Raw genomic sequence first — 13,252 nt, 5'->3', positions numbered from 1 at the left:
CCTTGAGATCTCGGCCATCGGTGGTGCGATCGTGATGAAATTTTGCATGCATGAGACCCACGTCAAAATCTACAAGATTGTTTCATAAGATTTTTTGAAACAATCAATTTCTGATTTTGATTAATTAATTATGCAAATTAAGCTCAAGATCATATTTTAGCCTAATTAAAAGCATTGAGAGTCTAATTTTTTATCTGTAAATCTGTTTTAGCATATTCAACAATTGTACATCACAAAAACTTCCAAAACTCATTTCAATTCTTATGTACTTTATTGTTTTCAGAATTTATGTATTTCTTTGTTTTTCAACTTTTGTTTTTCCTTTGTTTTTTCATTGGAAATTGTCACTGACCACTTTTCTACCATAATTAGCACAAAATCAATCAATGAAAGTGATTAATTGTAAAAATAATCAGGTTTTTATGACTTTCATGACAGAGCACTGTTTTCCATAGGAAATGTACACAAAATCACAAAACTGCCCGTTTTGGTGCAACATTCCGTTACAAAAATAGGCGTGGCTTCGCAAAAGTATGTGCGGACGTTGCAAATTTGGTCTCAAAAGTTGTGCGAGACTTGAACGAAGAAAGTCAAGAAGCCTCGCGACAAGGCCTTCTCACGTTACAGAATTATAGCACGAAACTTCGAGGGGGGGGGGCGGATTCCCCCCCCCCCCCCCCCCCCGACCCTTTTAGGGTTAATACTATACCAGTCAATAAACCACTAATATCTATTCTCATTGATCCCAACAGCTTGGATTAGAAGTGATTTGTGGTACTGTTGTAATCTTTGTTTTATAGACATAATTTTCTTTTTAAAAAATGCCCCATAGAGTTGCACATCAAACACAAATGGCTCGTAAGACATTCAACTAAGTCAGCACAAACATGTCAATACAAGAGGCATGGAGAATTTAAATGATGAGATGAAATGCCAGTACCAGTTTATGCATGATGGAGTCAAAAGGGGCCTGAGCTTTCGATCCTAGCAGAATCTTCATCAGAGGCAAAATGACAAACAGGCAGGGAAAGCAATCACATATAAGGACTTCACACAACAAGAACAGACAGGGACAGGCTGGGTACACAAAACAAAGAAAACAAAGGAGAGGGTGGGAAGTCATGGGCAAGGAGCCCAACAGGTAAAGGGAGGGGGATTAGAGCGAGCAGGAGGGTGGACAGACAAAAGGCAGAGGAGAGCGGACAGACAAAAGGCGGAGGAGGGTCAGTAATGATCATGAGGATCAAGGAGGCAACCATTGAAGGAAAGGATGAATAGGGAGGCAACATCAAAGAAGATAAGGAACACCAGAAGGATATGGAAAGGGAAAGAGTGAAAAAAGCAACAGCAAGGGAAGGGGGGGGGGGGGGCTGAACAAACAGGGAGCCCTAAAGGTGTACCAGGAGGAGGCAACAAAAGGAAGTAATCAAACATATCAAAGTATATACACATATAGTAATGGCAAAAGTGACAATGGAATAACAGTAATGAAAAAATTAATTTATATATATATATATATATATATACAGATAGATAGATAAAAGAAATAAAATAAAGCACATGTGAAAACTAGGGGAGAGAAAATTGTATACATGTATGTAGATAAGCAGGCAGGGCAAAATAAGCACAAGTATGTATAAACAAACAAACCTAGTGTGTGTATGTGTAGGCGGAAAAGGCTGTATAAAAAAGACTCGGGCTATAGGAAGGAATAAATTGGGGAAAAAAGGATCTGCAAATGAAAAAAGCGCAAAGAAAGAACAAAATGAAATCAAAAAATGAAAAAGAGAAAAAAAGTTTATGCATGAGACGCATTATTTGTATTTCTTTGTGAATAAAGAAAGAGACTTTACTTTGGGATTAGATCATACAAAAGGACAAAATAAAATTTGTGTTTTGGCTTGACCTTTCACCTCTGTGTTAGCCAAAAATACATTGTTTGATGTGAAGGAGACTCCACATCCTTAGATACTTTCTGATTGTCGATCTCATTGCAGCCAAGTGTCTAGGTGAGATAGGAGCACCAGATTTGTCCATGATAGCCATCAAGACCGGTCAGCAGGAGGACAATGCCAGCTATGGACCAGCGGTCAAGGCCTTCCGTGAGGCTGGAGACACGGTCGGAGCAAGGAATGCTATCATTCTTCATCTGTTGAAGGATTACCTCACTGACCCGTGGTGAGAATAATGGCCACATAATACAATGTTTGCATTGATTCATTTACCTCAATGTAAGTTAGTTCAGACAGCGTCTTCCTCTGTTCTCTTGATGAACATCCACTCTTCTCAAACCCATCTCAAACCTAAGGCTAACACGGAAACATTTATATATTATTGCTTACAATGACTGATACTGATAATTACCTGGCTTTCCTGCTTCCGTTTATTGTTCTACATGATTTTTACTTGTATTCACCTACTGTCGTTTTAAGGTTTACACATGATGTAAGCCCATACAGTAAAGGTCTAAGATAAACTGGCAGACTTCCATTATAAAGAGGCCTTGTATGTACCCTGACCAGTAGGCAAAGCGTATGGTAGCACATTGTTACTTTGTTCTGATACAGGGATCTGTAGGATTTCCTTTAATGACTTGATTCTCTTTCATGAATATATGTACATATCTTTTCCTATTGCAACAAACAAATTATATAAATTGCGAAGTGAGCTACAACAAATAATATGAACCTTAAAATGTAGGATTTTCTAGATAGGATTAAGTTGTGTTTGATGCATTGATGTGCAGATTTTTTTAACATTTGAATTTGTTAATAAATGTCATAGAATATCTCCTACATGTATATAGTGAATAAACTTTTGCTGATTGCATATATGAAAAGAAAATAATGGACATTATATGACTGTGTAATTTTGTAATTTTCAAAGTGTGGACACCATAGAAGCATCAGCTAGCTGTCTGAAGAGTATCTTGGCCACACCAAGTGGTCGCCAGTTCTATGAGAAGTACAAGGACCTTCAGACGGACCACCTCTTGGCTTACTTGCACCCCTTTAGGACCCCCAAGAAGAAGGTGAGAAACACACAATAAAATCTTTCATCTTACCCTTTTGTAGCCCAACAGATTGTCCTTATTTTTTTCTTTTTCTTTTTTTGAAGTCTTCATACTCCACTCCTGTAGTCTAACAGGTTTTGCACTGAGCCTTTAACCCATTGAGGACGAGTCCTGAGTATACTCGGGCAGGGCTCTATAGGAAATGTGTCCTATGATAAAAATGTGCAGATACCTGCTGTGGCATAATGCTGTATCCCTTTGACACTTTATGATGCTGTTTCAGAGTGTTTTGATATTTGCAATGCAAAAATTCACTGCGTTAGATTTAGCATTTTTGCACCAGAATACTATTTTGTTACCTCATTTTGTGTCATTTTTAAAGTAAGGCTTTCTCACTCATAGGTAAGACTATCCCATGATTCACAAAATAGGTTGTTACAGCAAGAGTCCACCCAGTAACCTTGAGGCAGTAGTGAGATGATTTTCAATAGCCCTCTAAATCTTTCTCTGAAGATTGAGTGGGATGTAGCAATATCCTTTGACAAGCACGCTTACCTAAGACAATGACATTCACCAGCATTTTTTTTTTCTTGGACTAGTACATGTTTTACAGGTGTTAAGGAATGGAATTCTATTGATGGTGACCTTAAATCCAGCACTACATTTTCCAGATTTAAAGTATTATATAAACAGAGTGTATTTAGACAGATGGTATCCATGACTGACTAGACTTCCTTTCTTCCTCTACCTTTCTTTTTCTCATCTCTTTTCTCTGTATACTAAGGATGGATGTGTGAATGTGAGTGTGTGTGTGTGTGTGTGTGTGTGTGTGTGTGTGTGTGTGTGTGTGTGTATGTGTGACTGCCAACAAATTAAGCTAAGATATGTTTTTGTGTCAATAACAGATGATTTAAGTACACATATGTGTTACATATTTCAATTTGGACTAATCTTCTATATGTGTTGGTCCATATCACAATAAGTGTTGGTTGATTGTATGTACAGTATTTTATCTTTTTGGGTTTGAGGGCTCCAGCCACAAGCACAAAATTGCTTCTTAGGAGTCCTGGCATGTATTTGTTTCTTTGTAATGACCTGCAAGTTGTATATTGTTTTATATTTTGCCAAATAAATGAAAGGAAATGAAATGAAACATGTCATCTTTTGTAAGGCGCAATTAAACTTTCTTCTGCCCATGTTGTCATTTGTTTCCTCTTGATGCACATACAATTTATGTCTTTCGCTACAACCACAGGCTGCAGCTCTCCCTTCTCTAGACACCAGTGATGAGGCATTCATCCACAGTATCTGTGAGGAGTCGCTATGGCAACCAGCTGATGGTAGCCATGAGCAGTGGCTGCGGAATCTGACGGTTGCTCTGCTGCGTAGCGGCGGAGTGAGAGATGAAATTCTCAGACTGCTGGAGCCAGTGTGTGTTGCCAAAGTAAGTTGGAATCTTGAAATACTTATAGACTAATGGATGATACAATGTCAGTCACATGATCTATACAAAAGCATCACATGATAATAATAATAATGATAATGAAATTCTTATAGCACATATAACAAATGAATGTTCCCTATGCGCTTTACTATCTCATCACAAAACATACTGTAATAAACAATTTACTTTCAGTACACACACACACATGTACACACAAAAAAAAAGTGATCCAGACAAAAGCGTCACATGATCCTGACTCCTCAGGATTTAATGAAAGAAATGTATCATTGCCAGTACCTCATATCTTTTTGAGTTACACATTAAGCTCTTGAATGACAATTTGGTATGAGAAGGTAATTTAACTGTGGCTTATTACATTCCATGGTTTTTTTTCCCTCATGCTGCTGCTGTAAGTAATTCACAGTCCACTAGTCATTCCACATTCAAGTGGACATTCATTTATAGAGAGAAATCTTATTAAACCATCAGAAAAAAATTTAGTTTTACCATGATATAGATATAGAAATTTGAGTTTGGTATTTCTGTCACAGAACAGTTTTAATGTTTATTGCAACCACACTATGCAAGTAGATACGGTGATGATGTAAATGTTGATTATTATTGTGCAAAGTGTTTCAGATCTACAGCATGATGTATAATGTTCCCTATGTGTCTCTCCTGTGACAATAGGTGGAGTTTGCTGAGAGGGTATTCCCTTTCCTCATCCACAACATTCTAGCGGTCAACAACATCGTCTATCGTCAGATTCTATCAGAGCAAGTCAAAGCAGTCTTTGCTTGCTTCACTGAGTCCTCCTGTACCCGTGGCCGCTCTGTGACCCCCATGCCAAGCTCGCAAGGTATTTGGACATGTGATCTGCAGCTTCCTGCATTAACCCTTTGAGGACGAACTGATTTTGCTACAACATGCATTTACAATAGACACCTGCCTGAGTATACTCGGGACTTGTCCTCAATGAATTAAGCACAAGGAATTCGGATTCTGATTCCAATGATAACGTATGATAATGATGTATTAATGATAAAGATCTAAGTGATTGATATAGAAGGCCATATGAAATGCAGAATCCTCAATTGTGGATGTAGTCAGCTCAGTAATGAAATTCAACAGATAATGAAGTGTATGTTGTGTAGTTTGCATATCTATCCTAATACCAGGGTTCTGTGTTGCTTTCCATTCTGATTTTCAGACTATAGAGGGCAGCCTTTGGGTCAAAGGTCAATCAAAACTCTCCTTGATACAATTCACTATTTGAGAAATCAACCGAGGAAGAGTGGGTAAGTGTTCATCCTTTTATGTATTTTCCTTTTCTTTTTTGCTCTGTGTATCTATCGTTCTACGTGTATCTCTTTGTATTTCTCTTGGTTCTACTTTTACAAATTTTGTATATCGACACTACCAAGATACCTGTTTATCAATGTATTGTGTTTATTTGTCATCATTGGGGCAGGAGAGAGAGAAGTGAAAGTAAAAAAAAAGAAAAAAGATGGTAGTCATGAGGGGATTTGAGGAAGAGCTATTTTTTGATTACCTCCGCCAAGGGAGGAGGTTATGTTTTCATTACCGTTTGTTTGTTTGTACGTGTGCAAAATAATTCAAAAAGTTGTTGACGGATTTGGATGAAAGTTGCACGAAAAGTTGAGAATGACACAAGGAACAGATGATTAAATTTTGGTAGTGATCCTGCAATTTTTATGATGGATTTTATAAAGGATTTGCGATATTTTGGCAGGTAGGGTAAATGAACTTGGGATTTTAAGCTGCACATTTTTTAGGTTTTCACACGCGCGCTAAAGTGCATGCTCTAGTTTCTGTGAGGACAAGGCGTGTTGCGCAGTGGAGGGTTGATGACATAATAAACGGCTTGTATACTCCAGTATTGGGAATTCGAGCAATTTAAATTTTCAGCATGCATACAATTTGTATGTATGGGTGGAAATCACTAATCTATATGGAAGAACAAGATCATTGGTAGAAACTGGCTGCTTGGCGGAGGTCTTCACTCTCAGAGTGCTTCTCTAGTTTATTTGTGACATAGTTTGTCAATCATCTCTAGTCAAGTATGAGTTTGCATTGGTAAAATACACAGAATTTAAGTTCTGAACAGAGCCTAAAGATGCTAATATTGATGGAATGGAAAATTAAGCAAAGCTAATTATTTTTTCCACGGAAATGCCAGAAGGTCAAGGATCATGTTGGATGACTTCACTGAGATGACACAGTCATACCAGAAACAGTACTTATGATCCTGGAACGACGATCTGTGATGACCTGTGATGCCATCCGTGAAAGTGTTGAAGGGGCATTGGTATACACAGGACTGAATGTACTGCATTAATTTGTGTTGCTGTTAAATACATGTACAGTGTATATGTGTAGTAATTAAAATAGTAGAGGCTACTATGTAATCCCGTGAGATTTTTGTGCCAAAATTGATTTTTTTGGCTAACTTTGTCAATTTGGGGGTGCTGAATCCAAAAAAGTTTGGTTCCATTTTTTCTGACCACGTCTTCAGCCGCCATTTTGAATTTCAAAATGGCCGCCATAGTAAACTGTAATTTTATCCATATCTCATTAAGTGAGTATTATAGAAGCTTCAAATTTGGTGCAAAGTGCATGGTTGTGATGTCAGACACTCTGGTATATCTTTTTCTGATATTGTGGATTGTTTTGATACAATTTGTAGGCTGCCATCTTGAATTTCAAAATGGCCGCCATAGCAAACAGTATTTTGAACCATATCTCATGCAGTGAGCATTGTAGAAGCTTCAAATTTGGTGCAAAATGCATGGTTGTGATGTCAGCCACTCTGATATATCATTTTCTGTTATTGTGGCTTGTTTCGATACAATTTCTGGGCTGCCATCTTGAAATTCAAAATGGCCACCATAGCGTTTTTACCCATATCTCATGTTGCAATTATTGTAGGAGCATCAAATTCTCAGTAATAGACATGCTAGTGGTGTCCAACGTTCCAATACAGCTGTTTCCTATTGTCGATCATTAGATAGGCCACCATCTTGAAATTCAAGATGGTGGCCATAGAAAAACATATGATACTGTGGTAAGCGCCCTACATAAATTTGCCAAAATTGTCATAGTTAGACCGAATTCACGTTCAGGTCACGCAGAACGACAGCCATCTCTTAATTCAAAATGGCCGCCATAAATTCAGACTGTAAGGACGAGGTTCCAATGATGTCATCAAGCCATCCTGAGGGGCAAAAACTGTGTGGGGGGGGGGGGGGGAGGGGAGGGGTCCCATACCATTTCCCATAAGTGTGGGCAAGCGTGTAAGCGTTACATCCCACGTCCCATAATAGCGCCAAGCGGGTATGTGATTCGCTTACACGTGATTTGTTTTTGCCTTTCAGGCAAAACATTATTTGGTTTCGTGGAACCTCGGCAATAGTTACATTCAATCCCAGTTATTAAATATTTGTACAAAAGTAAGCATTGATACAATTAAAGGTGATCTTCAAAAACTTGATGCTGCCTTGAGAGAATGAAGACAAACACGGAAAAGTCTCGCAATGTCAAGAAATGCCATGGTCACCCTACCAGGCATCCCATTCACAAGCTTGTTTGTTGACCACAAAATAAAACAACTCATCAGGGAGCTCATAATTGCTGGATGTATTTCTGGAATAACACAGAATGAATAAGGAATGCCAATGAGTAGGTTTTTCCTGATTGCCCTTGTGTGGGTCATCCTCAATTATCAAGACTTCCAAGATGCTTACTGCTGTACCGCCAATGACTCTAAAACTACCAAGGAGCAATAATAGCTCAGTTCTGTGGCACTTTGGATGCATAAGAATTCCTCAACAATTTAGAACTCCATCACACGAGGGTAATCTCAAAAATTATCACTGTATTGAAACTGATGAACGTGGTGTTTGGCAATCAGGTATCGGAAACATTCAAGGAGGATATTCTAGAAAGAGATGAAAATGGATGTTTTCATGTTCTTTACTAAGAATTTGTATCTGAAAGAATTAAAAAAAATCTGTCTGGGATAATATGAGAAAGGCCAGTCATTCAGCTCTTGCAATTGAAATTCACGATGTAAGATTGGATCAAAAGTCACTAAGCTTAAGAAGACCACTGCCTTCTTATAACACTTCTTCCGGTACAACAGTCTGATAGACCTGTCATTATCCAGTCATTACTGGAGGATACAATTATCGGAAGTTATAAGTTCTACTGTTCTATCAAGTAATTCCACAATCACTCTTCATCTCACAATTTATGGCCTTCTCCTCATTCTGACTAACAAAGGTTCATTTTTTGTACCCATGCCTTAGAAACCCACAAAACTGAGCCAAATAATCAGCCTGAAAGTTGAAATACTGATCAGTCAATTCCATCTGACACAGAACGGGGAAAAAAAGAAACAAAAGGTTCATCAAAGATGCCATGGGAGCTGTCACCCGTCACAATGAGGAAGCAGATATCCTCATTCCGTTGCATGTATTAAATGCTACTTCAAGAGCAACAGGGAATTTCAGAGATATTGATGATTATTACGTATAGACACTGACATTTTCATTCTCCTAATGGATCTTTGCTTTACTTTTAATACTGCATCGCATGTTGTCTGCTCCATCACTAGAAAAGGGGAGATGATTAAGTACAATTGACAATGTTGAGAGATTATGTTCTGCAAATTGTTGCGAAAAACAAAGGTCTGCTTGGTCATGCCTTTCATGGCACAGGATGAAGTTGAAAATTTGAGGATGTCTCAAAGAGCAGATGGATCAAGAATTCTCTAAGCCTTGAATCATGCAGAATATCCAATGACACAGTCCATGCCTTCCAGAAGTTGGGCGTGGATGACTTCAACCTGGACAATCTCCCGCTTTGCTTTCGTAGAGTCTTGATACAACACATCCAGAGAACAAACCTTGTAAACCTTTAAAACCTAATTTGTGCCTCTACTATACAGGGGAATTTAATATGGTACATTGTAGTTATTTCCAGCGGATATACATAAACTGTGCAATTAAATGCTTTGAGCTTCCTACACCAACGGTAGCCACATAATTCATTATCATGTTCATAATAATGACAAGAAATGCAAAAGTCATTGTTTCTGGAAGAATTTAGAACCAATTCTCCCCTGTGTACAGCCCTATATACAAGTGCTGTGACTTTAAGAACACATGCAGGGAATGAGCCTAGAAGACATTAACTAAAGTAAATTTCCAATAAATTTTCTAGTACACGGCTAATATTGTTTATTTAAGTTCTACAACCAAATCGTCTAAATGGGGGCATTTAGTCACCCAGACACAGTTATTGAGGCACTTTTGAAAGTCATTTGCTTTGACACCAGAATCACATGATTTCCCATTCACAAGTTTTACCCAAATGCAATGCTCTTAAAGGAATGTTTCCCATGGCAGCCATTTTGCATTTCAACATGGCAGTGTACCTACAGGAAGCAGTCCCTCCTATGCAATGATAACACTATTTATTGAAGTGATTGACTTACACATAGGTCCTACATGAAAGTGCTCCAGCATGCTTGAGTTTGCAGGGTAAAGATCTTTAACGCAATACAGTACCAAATATGGGTCGAAATCATCTTGAATTTCATGAGTGGCAGCCAATGCGAATAATCCATTATTACAGAATGTATATGATTATGTGTGTGTGTCTGTGTTTGTAAAATAAAGTACAATGTACACCACCATAAACATTGATATGCCTAAAAGCTGCTTGTCGACCACAGATATTAGCTGAAGAGCAGCCATTTTGAATGATAAAATGGCAGCCTCAAAAATGATCTGCAATTTTAGGGAGGGGATCAAAGTACATCTGAATGTTCAACATCATGAGCCCGGTTTATGCCCGAAATGTGAACTTTTGTATTGTTTACAGCATGAAATACGGGTCGAAATATACATTCTGGTATGGCGGCCATTTTGAATTTCAAGATGGCCACCTATGATATCAAAATGGACCATCATTTCAGATAAAGATGTTTCAGAAAGTATGATAGCAAACGCATGCTCTTTGCCAAAGTTAGAACCTTACACAATGCATACAATATGAGATATAGGCCCAATTATATTTGCTATGGTGGCCATTTTGAATTTCAAGATGGCCGCCAACCAAAATTATCCATCATTTAAAACAAATATGTATATATTAGCATATCTGACATCATAAGCATGCTTTTTGGCCCAAATTTATACTTTCCATAATGCTTACAACCTGAGATACAGGTAAAAGTGCATTTAGCTATGGCGGCCATTTTGAATTTCAAGATGGCAGCCCTCAAATTGTATCAAAACAATCTACAATATCAGGAAATGGTGTATCACAATGTCTGACATTATAAACATGCTTTTTGCATCAATTTGAACCTTCCATGATGCGCACATTATGAGATCTGGGTCAAAATACAGTTTGCTATGGCGGCCATTTTGAAATTCAAAATGGCGGCTGAAGACGTGGTCGAAAAAAATGGAACCAAAGTTTTTTGGATTCAGCACCCCCAAATTGACCAAGTTAGCTAAAAAAATCAATTTTGGCACGAAAATCTCACGGGATCCAATATTTCGACATAGCAGACCGTACTAAAAGGATCATATTGACAGTGATGATTATTATTTCCCATGAATGCTGCCTCTTCTTTAGTCTACTACGGCTACTACTGGTATTACTACTGCTACGTGTATTACTACTACTACTACTGCTACTACTACTACTACTACTGCTACTACTACTACTACTACTACTGCTACTATTATTACTACTACTACTCCTGCTACAAAAATATCTTTATTGTTGTTTCTGTCAATATTTTGCAGTCAAAAGCGTTTCACTCCATGGGATAACAACTTCTGGCTGGATGTGGACTACCTGGTTGTAGCCAAGGCAGCCCAGATGTGTCAGGCCCATTTCACCTGTTTGCTCTACTCTGAGATGTGGTGCAATGCTCAGAGGTAAAGATACTGACAATGAAAGAGAAAGGTTTTTGGTAACATTATGTGTATGTAGTCCTTATCCAGATCATTGATTGGCAGAAGAGCCTAGAAAGAGGAGAATTGAAGAGGGAAGCGACATATGGGGGTTGTAAGGAGGGCAAAAAGTGAAGAGTGGGGGACAGTAATGGGCTTGAAGTTGAAGTTGTACTAGTGGAGACGGTATAGAAAGGAACAGAGAGAATGGTAAGGAAGAATAGAGTGAGAATCAAGTACGATGTTCAGACATCGTTGGGAGGAGAAAGATGAAATAGAAAGGGAGGGGAAGAGGGAGGAGGTTTATGGTGTGACTGTAAACCTTTCTGTCTCATTTACTTCACCATGCAAACCTTCAAGCAACACAGATACTGACAGTGGTCTTAGGAAGTGTCTTTGGTGCAGCCACTGCTCTTCCAGACGGGTTTGCTATTAGTACTCCCCCTCCCCCCCCCCCCCCACCAATTTTGAAAGGTTTTCCCTTTACAGCTGACTGAAGGGGACAGTGTAGATATAACATTTTTGTTAAGGGATGCATGCAGTGGGCAAGAAATAAACTGAATATCTCCTTTTGCTTAGCTGTTACTTGTAGCTGTATTTAGTGTACCACAGTTTGCCATGAGAGCTTCTGATAATGACTGCCAAGTTTGTGTTAAATGGTCCTTTTTAAGTTAAATGGTTCAAATTGTAGAATTCTAGGATGAGAATTGAAGGAAGGTATTTTGTATGTTCTTGAATCGAATTGACTAATTTTACATTAAACAACTCAACTTGAGTAGTGGATAGGAAAGCATTTAACATTGTTCCCTTTGTGAATGCAGGGTAAAGTCAAGATTTTAAAATTGTTTGCTTTCATTTTTTCAGGTGAATTTAAGGCTGCCATTGCCTTGTGAAGAGTGTAAAAAGAAAACAACAGAATCATTTTCTCTTTTTAGTGTCTTATCTTGGGTAGCTTTGGGGAAAGAGGGTTTTCTTCTTCTTGTTGCTTTGCTTGATGTTACTACACATATCAGACTCGGCAGTTAAAGAAAATAAAATGACACATTTCATCCCACGGCTGAGCATTTTAAAAGTTTCAGGTGAAAATACAGTGATGATTTTCCCCACAGGATGGAGGGGTCATTGTCCACCAACCCAGTGACCATCGAACCCTTCAGCCAGGACTCTGGGGACTCCGTCTCACTGGGGTCCCTGGCCGGAGAAACGGGCATCAACGTCCAGAGCCTACTGATGGAGGCATTTGGGAGCATCGGTGAGCCTGACAGTATGTACGGCTGTGGCGCTGGCAGACTGGTCAATACGGATGCAAGGTGTGTGTGTCTCATAGTTTCTGTGTATTCATTACCATGGCAACAGTGTGTCAAGTCCCTGTGTACTGGAGGTGGATGTTCCATGCATAAAATCTATGGAGTATGTCATTTCTCAGAAAGAAGGGGCTAGTCAGGGGCGGGTCTCAAGGTAAAGTCTTAGATTCCTGTGTTGGTAGATCTTTGTATGACTTCCACTGAGTGCGTCACCAAAGTATTAGAGCATGCTTACTGTGTGGAAGCATACACAGACAATGAAGTGTTACCTCCATTCAACAATGATTGAAATGGAGATATTATATCAGCTTTGCATGTGTTATCCAAGAATATGATTTATAAAGATTAAAGTCATGAGTGACTGAACATACCATTCATATTGAAAATGTTTTTCTCAGTTGGTCATAATGGTGACACAACATTTGTGACAGTTGCTCCGGTCTTATTTTCTCCAAGGACTTCGGGTTAGAGTTAAGGGTTGTGATAGGGTTTTAAGTCT

The 13,252-nt window shown here is 38.6% G+C and overlaps 1 protein-coding gene across 1 annotated transcript in view; it reads left to right on the top strand.

Moving 5' to 3' along the window:
• LOC139740115 (serine-protein kinase ATM-like) overlaps positions 1 to 13,252 on the top strand; it is a 72,698-nt gene that overhangs the window by 33,614 nt on the left and 25,832 nt on the right. Inside the window, exons 33-39 of the mRNA XM_071650698.1 lie at positions 1,998 to 2,178; positions 2,887 to 3,031; positions 4,269 to 4,457; positions 5,148 to 5,316; positions 5,668 to 5,755; positions 11,300 to 11,434; positions 12,559 to 12,759. Coding sequence (XP_071506799.1) covers positions 1,998 to 2,178; positions 2,887 to 3,031; positions 4,269 to 4,457; positions 5,148 to 5,316; positions 5,668 to 5,755; positions 11,300 to 11,434; positions 12,559 to 12,759 — 1,108 coding nt within the window. The remainder of the gene's footprint in view (positions 1 to 1,997; positions 2,179 to 2,886; positions 3,032 to 4,268; positions 4,458 to 5,147; positions 5,317 to 5,667; positions 5,756 to 11,299; positions 11,435 to 12,558; positions 12,760 to 13,252) is intronic.

The sequence above is a fragment of the Diadema antillarum genome, unplaced genomic scaffold (assembly GCF_040938485.1).
Source record: "Diadema antillarum isolate AM-2024a unplaced genomic scaffold, OU_Dant_1.0 seq00000836_RagTag, whole genome shotgun sequence".
NCBI lineage: Eukaryota > Metazoa > Echinodermata > Echinoidea > Diadematoida > Diadematidae > Diadema > Diadema antillarum.
This window is presented reverse-complemented; position numbering and strand designations above follow the sequence as displayed.